The sequence below is a fragment of the Branchiostoma belcheri genome, unplaced genomic scaffold (assembly GCF_001625305.1).
Source record: "Branchiostoma belcheri isolate BF01 breed outbred unplaced genomic scaffold, Haploidv18h27 scaffold15, whole genome shotgun sequence".
Classification (NCBI taxonomy): domain Eukaryota; kingdom Metazoa; phylum Chordata; class Leptocardii; order Amphioxiformes; family Branchiostomatidae; genus Branchiostoma; species Branchiostoma belcheri.
This window is the reverse complement of record NW_017802935.1, coordinates 1365374-1374331: the sequence shown is the minus strand read 5'-3', so window position 1 is coordinate 1374331 and position 8958 is coordinate 1365374. Positions and strand designations below refer to the sequence as shown.

Below are 8958 nucleotides of genomic sequence, written 5' to 3'. Positions count from 1 at the left end.
CGGAGTCACCGAGACTCGCGAAGCTTATAGGATTTGGGGAGACTCATACTGGGTATTGTTGGGTCCTTTTGCTTCCGTTCATGTCTAACATGTGCCTGCTTTTTTCTCCGTAGCTCCGGTTGGCACTGCCCTGGCGAGCACCATAGGTTTCCGCCCGACCATCATGTTGGGAGGGGTGCTCTCAGCTGCCGGCTACATCGTCAGCGGTTTTGCTACCCGCATGTTTCACTTGTACTTGGGAATTGGATGTCTGACAGGTCAGTCCGGGACATTTCTGGAACTGTTCACTGGTTGGATTTCAAACGTACTCAGATACAATCGGTGTCGCATGCATGCTTGGACTTGCTTGGATAACCTTAAATTTCACCAGTAGCTGTTAGTGGTAACAAGCGTTTTTCTTTGTTCCAAACAGGCCTTGGATATGCCCTAAGTCTTAGCCCTGCTGTAGCGATTGTCGGGCAGTATTTCACCAGAAGACGAGCCATGGCCACAAGCTTGCTGATGCTGGGCTCAAGTGTCGCATCCATGGCGTTCCCGCCACTTTTCCAGTACCTGATGGACGAGTATGGTTGGAAAGGCGCCCTGCTCATTATTGGCGGCATTATGCTGAATATAGTGGTAGCAGGAGCCTTGATCAGACCTCTCGAGGCTTACAGACACAGGAAGGTCGAAAATAGCCTCGGAAACAGCAGAGTCAACGAGTCAGACATGGAACTGGAAACCGGAAATAGAAAGAAATGTTTCACAGATACAGCGAACTTTCTAAAAGAGTTTTGGGCACAGATGAACTTTAAAGTGATCCTGATACCTTCCGTGGCCCTGTTCTTGGCGTCCTTGTTTATAAAGGAGTTCGTTATCAACGTGCCAGGACTGTACATCATCCCTCGCGCCAAGCAGCTGCAGATCGAGGACTACGCGGCGGCGTCCCTTCTCACAGTAAGTTCAATCGCGGACATGGTCAGTCGGTTAGCAGTCGGGGCCATCCCGGACAACTCACGGTTCAGTCGGTTTGACCAGTACGGACTGAGTCTGTGCCTGTTGGGCGTCACCAACCTCCTGTTTCCGCTCGCCAAGACGTACCCGGCGCTCGTGGCGTACGCTATCGCAAACGGGGCGTTCTACGGAGCGTTTCTTCCGATGACAGCAACTTGCGTGGCCGACCTGGTGGGCCCAGAGCGTCTTCCAAGTGCGCTCGGCATTCTGGCGTCAATACAGGGGTTTGCATCGCTGGCTGGTCCACCGTTTGCAGGTTTGTGTAGAGAAATAAAATTTGAAACGTTACGAACGCTTTGTGGAACAATAGAAAGATTGAAGTAATAAAACTGTATTTGCAGACCTTCATTTAAATACTACTGGTAATCTGGTTAAAACAAAGACCCCTCATCAGCACATGGTGCATGATTAGAAGAGATGGTGGTGAAAGGGTAAGACAAGTTTACTTCGTGGTTCATCAGCCATGTTAAGGTAACGCAACTCATTGGTAACGTAACTCTTTGGTTTCCGTTGAATCAAACGTATCACAAACTAAATGCCAAATTCCTAAATGTTTGTCCAGGCTGGCTGTTCGACGAGACCCGAAGTTACGACGCCACGTTCCTCCAAGCCGGCGCCGGTTTCCTGCTGGCCGGGCTCTTGCCGTTCCTCCTGCGGCTCAGGAAGAAACGGCCGGCGGACACGACGGAGGAGCCGGCGGACTCGCCACAAACAGTGAAGGGGACTTTGAGAATGAGACTTTATTGGTACCTGAACGTGAAACCGCTGTGTGATCATTGTTGCAATTTTTTAGTGAAATGTAGTGGGCTATTTAGTTTGGCAATCACTCGATATCTTTATTTGCAATCAGATACAGATTCATGTACAGGTACATATTCATGCACAGATAGAGATTCATGTACAGATATAGAGATACAGATTTTCCGAGTAGTATGACCGTGTCAGTCCCTACACCTGAGTAAGGGTTACAGCGGGCTATTTAGCTACTTATTATCCCTCAAAGTGCTACTTACATAACATTATGTCGATGACAAATATTTGTCACCATACTTCAAATAAGAACTACATAACATAATTGATTCTTGTAATATCTATTTGCTATGCATCTACAGGAATCGCTGGAATGTAAATACTCTGGTGTGTTATTTTTAATCTGTATGTATCAAAGTACAAGAGGAAATGTGTAACGCAACGAGAAGGCGTTTTCTTTCTTTTCGTTGTTCTTCTACTTTGCTCTCTCATGGGAGGAAGAAGGAAAGAAATGAACAAATCAAACGACGTGGCGTAAGATAATTATGCTGACCAGCTGTAAGATATACAAACTATGCCCGAATCTTGGTTGCCTGATAATAAATAAAGACAGTTTTTTGAAAGTCCAAAAGGGAACAAAAGTTAGACAAGTCAAGACAAGAATGATGCAATTTAGCTCATAAGCAGTTGTTGCAGTATCGTCACGTTACAGGTCCCTCCACTACGTTAGTTTGATGTGGAAGGCGTCACTGTAGCATGTTTACCATACTACCAGGCAGGCAATCATGATCCGGGAGGCCACTAAGATCAATAAGCCATGATGATTACAGCCACCAGCGAGCAGACAAACCTGGGGTCATCGACCCAGCAAGCTAGAGTACACTGGGGATCAGAGTTCACTCCGTACCTGAACCCTGGCCTGGCGTGCTGCCGTGAAGGTATGAGTACGTACAACAACGGCAATGTTGCCTGTTAATGAGGTGTTATTTGTTGCTTTAGACATCGCAGTACAAAACAAGAGCTACAGATCGTTTAAAACCCTAGAAAATCGACAGAAAACTCGCCAGGTTGAGAATATGTCAATGCAACTACGTGTTTATTACCAGTTCAGCTCATGAGAATTGAACTTTGAGACTTTGTAGTTTGTCCCATGTAAACAAGCTGCCAAAGGCGCTCGCCCATGCTACGCCCCCAGAAGCTAAGTAATAGTGTTTTATTGTTATAAGCCAAAGCGTTAACGTTGTAATGATGGCTTGAAGGCAGAAAGAAGGTAACCAGGAATGTTAATTTGGTAGTCATTCATGTCGTTTTCTTTCTAAGTTCAACCTAGACCCCCCTGAAGAGAAACCATGGCGGACCCAGAGAGCCGCCCTCAGCCTCCGGACGGCGGTTGGGGCTGGATGGTGGTTCTGGCCGGGTTCATTGTTTACGGCTGCGTGGGCGGGATTTTCCGCTCCCTCGGAGTCTTCTTCCTGACGTTCAGCCAGCAGTTTCAGGCCAGCGCCGCGGAGACGGCGTGGATAAGCTCCATCCTGATGGGTGTCGCGCTGTTCCTATGTTAGTTCAACCATGCTTTTTTCTACCTCCATGGTTCAACTTTATCGATTTTACCGCATATGCTTGTATAGCGATTACAATACCGTGCAAACGAATATCTTTATAATCTTGCTTTTACGCGTTTTGTGGAACAATAATTGTAATCAAGGCGATACTTCAGTTATGGTTTAGTCTTCTTTAAACTTTCCACCAAAAGGGTCTCAGATTATTACTTTATGGAATGCTTTTACGCTCTATTGTTGGGCACAGGTCTTCAAAACAGAACGCGTGTTCCATTTCGGGTCACCGGCGGACATTCGAACAGAACGCGTGTTCTATTTGGAGCCAATTGGAGTCGTGGGGTTTATCGGGATTTTTGGTGGGACTTGTATGGGGTATTGTTGGGTCCGTTGTTACCGCGTATGTCAAAAACGTGTCTGTTTTCTCTCCGTAGCTCCGGTTGGCACTGCCTTGGCGAACACCATAGGTTTCCGCCCGACCATCATGTTAGGAGGGGTGCTCACAGCTGCCGGCTACATCGTCAGTGGCTTTGCGACCCGCATAATTCACTTGTACTTGGGGATAGGATGTCTCTCAGGTCAGTCTAGGTTATTTCTGAAACTGCGTGGAAGCCAGACCCAAGTAGACCCAAGTTATGTAGACCCAAGTTATGGTCGCCACATATATATGACCATTGTCAGATACAGCCATTGTGATAACAATTTTTCTTTTGTTCCAAACAGGCCTTGGATATGCGCTTTCTCTTAGTCCTGCTTTGGGAATTGTAGGGCAGTATTTCACCAAAAGACGAGCCATGGCCAACAGCCTGACCGCGGTAGGAGCTAGCATTGCCTCCATGTCGTTTCCGCCACTTTTTCAGTATCTGATGGACGAGTTCGGTTGGAAGGGCGCCCTTCTCATTATAGGCGGCATGATGCTGAATATTGTGGTAGCAGGAGCCTTGATCAGACCTCTCGAAGCTTACAGAGACAGGAACGTCGAAAATGGTCCTGAAGACAACAGAATGAATGACTCAGACACAGCCTTGGAACCTGGCACGGCAAAGAAGTGTTCGTCAGCTGCGACAAATTTTCTAAAAACGTTTTGGGCACAGATTGACTTGAAGCTGATTTTGATACCTTCCGTGGCCCTGTTCTTGTCGTCCTTGTTCTTGATGCAGTTCTCCATCTTTACGTCGTTGCTCTACATCGTCCCTCGCGCCAAGCAGCTTCAGATCGAGGACTTCGCGGCGGCGTCCCTTCTCTCAGTCATCGCTATCGCAGACATGGTCGGTCGGTTAGCAGTCGGGGCCATCCCGGACAACTCACGGTTCAGCCGGTTTGACCAGTACGGACTGAGTCTGTGCCTGCTGGGCATCACCAACCTCCTGTCTCCCCTCGCCAAGACGTACCCGGCGCTCGTGGCGTACGCTATCGCACACGGGGCGTTCTACGGCGCGTTTGCCCCGACGCTACTGACCTGTGTGGCCGACCTGGTGGACCCGAAGCGTCTTCCCAGTGCAATTGGAATTCTGATGTCAATACAGGGGTTCGCATCGCTGGCTGGTCAGCCATTTGCAGGTGAGTGTAGAGTAATCTTAGCCTGCAAAATTTCGATATACAAGAATATGTAAGTCCATAAGAGGACCTTATTTGTTCTAAATAAGGCATTCTGTCAAGACCTCCACCCCCAAGGATCAGCGCTAGCATTTCATGATTATAAGCGAGTTCGTTACATAAATTCATGAGACTAAATTACTTTTTGGCCGGTTTAAAGTCAAAACTTTTGTCTCAACATAAAGGATTGTTCTCACCCAGAGCTTTCGGCCAGTCATTCTGATCGTCTTCAATAGATTGGCTCATAGAGGCTACTATGCAGCAGAGATGCACTTTTATGGTTTATGAAAGCACTATCTGGCCTGTCGTGTTTCATAAAAAATCATAAGGTAACGTTTCTCATCAGTTTCAGAAAAAGTAGCACATACACACACACACACACACACACACACACACACACACACACACACACACACACACACACACACACACACACACACACACACACACACACACACACACACACACACACTCACAAAGCTAAATGCCTGTATGTTTGCCCAGGCTGGCTGTTCGACGAGACCCAAAGTTACGACGCCACGTTCCTCCAAGCCGGCGCCGGTTTCCTGCTGGCCGGGCTCTTGCCGTTCCTCCTGCGGCTCAGGAAGAAACGGCCGGCGGACACGACGGAGGAGCCGGCGGACTCGCCACAAACAGTGAGGGGGAACTTTGAGAATGAGACTTTATTGGTACCAGAACGTGAAACCACTGTGTGATCTTCTTTCGGACGTTTGATCATTGTTGGAATTCAGAAGAGCAGTGAACCACAATTAAAAAAAATGTTATCACAAACATATATAGCACAATGTGATTTATTTTCCACCATAGCTTATTGCGCTATTTAATGTGCCAAAAGGAACCAATGACCAGGGACTGACAAGAGATAACAAATTCTTGATGACATATGACTTTTCTAACCACATCCTATTTGGTATGGATGTAAATGTGTTCTATAGTTCCAATGACACAGACCAGTACATGCAATTACGAGTGCTGAGAAAGCAGTCTATGCAAAGTGTGTGAAATTTAAGAATGTTGAATGGCGATTCGTTGATCCTTCCACTGCACGAAAAGTTGGACTTACCAATGGTAGTAAATGCCAGTTAAGTTGGGTAATGTTTACTTTCTAAAGAGCATCGAACTTTACAATGGTAGTAAAGGAAATTAATGCAGTGTTCTGCCGGAGGGAGTTGAGACTAACTGTCGTCATCGCGCGCAGAAGCCAGTACTTAATCTCTTAGCAGATCTTAACAGACAAGACACCATCAAATTATGCCGTTTAAACTGTAATTTCCAACACAAAGAATTGGACTTACCCGCACATTTTTGTGGTACAACTCCAGTCTTTGGAAAGGAATGAGAAATCCACCGCTTCCGTGACGTCACGCTATGCAGATTGCTCATTCCCTGACTGAATTCGTATAGTCGAAACTTTGGTTCAGTGCAATTCTTTGTGTTGGAAATTACGGTTCAAACTTGTTTGCTTGTGTGTTTATTGTTTATTAACCAGAGAAACATATCGCCCAGGAGGGCGGTTTTCAATGCACCCTGGGGGGCAAAACCCCAAACACAATAAAATAATAACAATATAATGCAACATAAAGTAATCACTGAAGAAAACTTATGTACAATCAAGGGGCAAATTAAAATAAGGTAACTTAAGCACGAACTTAAGTAACTTACGGCATAATGACGTTACCAACACAGATGGACTTTCACGATAATACCATCAAAATGACCAGACAGTATCAATTGGCCAAGTTAGTTAAGACTTTGGATCTACCAAAGGATCTGTTCGAAGCAACCAACGCTGTGTTTACTCAAATGATAGCGAATATTCGACGTAGCGAAACTTGATGACGTCCCCATCGTACACGGAGATCAGGTCCACCCCTGCGGCAGAGTAAAAAGATATAAACAAACTTTGATGGGAGATAACATAAGAAATGTTAAAACTCTGTAGCCGTACACATCAATAAAGTATATGGTGACAGGAGTCCAGAGCAGACCATGAAATTGCAACATTATGTAACCCAACACCAGTTACCATGGTGACAGACATCAACAAATCAGGTCATTGGTCAGGTCAGAGGTCACTGTTTGGAGAAGAAGAAGAGGAAGAAACGGAGCAAAAACAATATGTTTTCCTTCGGTAAACATAAATACATGTTTCTCTGTGTCTTACCGCGATCGAATTCATTTCCCTCCCCGTCCTGGAAGTTCCAATAGTTAAACCCTTGGTTCTTCAAGCCGTTGAGGGAATCGATGAAGTGGGACCAGTACTGGCCGTACCAACTGGCGTTAAACCTACAAATGAAGAAAACAGTTGCCTTTAATCAAAACCTTTGCCAAAGTCTAATCATCTGCAATTGGTTTTTTCGTTAAACGGGATACCACACCCACAATCATGTCTAACTTGATAAGAATTATTTTGTTCAGCAAAAAGGTCAATTTTAAAAGAAGAAGCGAATACATGGTAGCAAGGGCTCGAAGCTAATAGCATGACGGTTTACTTGCACCATGACGGTGTACCTGTAACATTTTTAAAACGTTAAAACGTCTTTACCATTGCCATTGGCACATGCATCTCTACATGTATCTCCGATCTTTCTCATCAAAGTAAACCGTTCAGGCAGAGTTTTAGACATAGTTTCAGTACCTTTCATTATGTAGATTTTGAAGTTATTTTGTACTCTGTTCTTTTATCCTTGTTAATTGCAATTAGTCTTCGGGAAGGAATTTGCAATAAAACGTATTATTATCTCAATCCCTTGCAATCTTCCTCCCCTTCCCTCGATACGTTATTTACACCATAGACTTACGCGATCTTGCCGTCTTTGAATGCCTGCAGTAGCATGTGGTAGACAGAACTTCCCGGAGGAACCAGCACTACGGTATTTACTGTAGCGGGCCAGTCTGGGTCAACGGCGTTCTCCACCTTCAGTATCACCTTTGCTAACCCATCTGTATCTGTACAAAGAATGGAACTTTCCTGTCGATGATTATATTGCCAACCGATGGTTCTCACAACTTCGCCAAATGATGCTAATCTCTACGAACCTTTTTTTTTATTCCAACATGTAATCACCAGACGTGGTGACGACACACTCAAGTTTTTCAACTTATATTAATGCCGCCACCAACACAGGGGACAAATACATGACAGGACAATACTCATTTACACCTGAGCTAAGTGAGGAAAGCCGTGTAAAGTGCCTTTCTCAAGGCACAAGATCGGTGGCATGTCAGGACTCGAATCCGGGACTCAGTTCCTAGTCGCGCACTCTGCCGCTACGCCACACGACCCCACGTCGAACCTTTCTCATTGATTATGCAAATAAGATCTTCATTTACATGAATTACATCAGTTGATATAACTTGATAATGTTTTCCACCCGATGTCAGTCTTATTTTAACAAGGAAGACCATTTTAGCATTTCCGTATAAATTACGCAAATGGCTCCTGGTTTTAATTATGTTTAATCAATTATGTTCAATGGTGTTCACCTTCTCTTAACTTCCAAATGCCGCATGTATGAAATTCCCGGCAGTTTCTCATTGATTATGCAAATTAGGTATTAATTCAAGTAATCAATATCTGCCGATGCTCCTCTCGTTTTCAATTACACGTGTCACAAGTTTGAACAGACCTATCATGGAATGCAGCAAATTAATAGACTTTACTCATTAATCATGCAAATAAGATCCTGACTTGCATATTTGTCCTATTATTGAGTACACGTAATAGTACCTATTACCTACACGTAATTATGACCTACAAATACATTCATGGGAAGCTGGACACAGAGGGTTGCCTACCAAAAATACAAGAAAAAACAAGAACAAGAGGGAACAGTTTACGCTTAAACAAAAGATAAGTGAACAACAACAAAAGGCTGTTTTTCTACAGCAACAGGGTCGTAACATGGTGGAATATAGTCTCCACGAGACTTTTTTTGCGGGGTGAATAAATCGTAGAAATCGGCCTAAAAAGGGTATTAATTGGCCAGAGAAGGTAGCCGGCCAGAGAAGCTCCAGGGCGGCCTAAAAAGGGTATTAATTG

General features: G+C 44.9%; 2 protein-coding genes across 6 annotated transcripts in view; one reads left to right on the top strand and one right to left on the bottom strand.

Moving 5' to 3' along the window:
• The window catches only part of LOC109465258 (monocarboxylate transporter 13-like), a 10682-nt gene extending 4200 nt beyond the window's left edge, over positions 1–6482 (top strand). Inside the window, exon 4 of the mRNA XM_019762432.1 lies at positions 5400–6482. Coding sequence (XP_019617991.1) covers positions 5400–5611 — 212 coding nt within the window. The 3' untranslated portion in view covers positions 5612–6482. The remainder of the gene's footprint in view (positions 1–5399) is intronic.
• Positions 5692–8958, bottom strand: part of LOC109465292 — a 5993-nt gene continuing 2726 nt past the window's right edge. For all 5 annotated transcript variants that reach the window (XM_019762485.1, XM_019762486.1, XM_019762488.1 and 2 more), the window contains exons 3-5: positions 7718–7865; positions 7081–7202; positions 5692–6788 (exon numbers count right to left, since the gene is read on the bottom strand). In XM_019762485.1, coding sequence (XP_019618044.1) covers positions 6712–6788; positions 7081–7202; positions 7718–7865 — 347 coding nt within the window. In that variant the 3' untranslated portion in view covers positions 5692–6711. The remainder of the gene's footprint in view (positions 6789–7080; positions 7203–7717; positions 7866–8958) is intronic.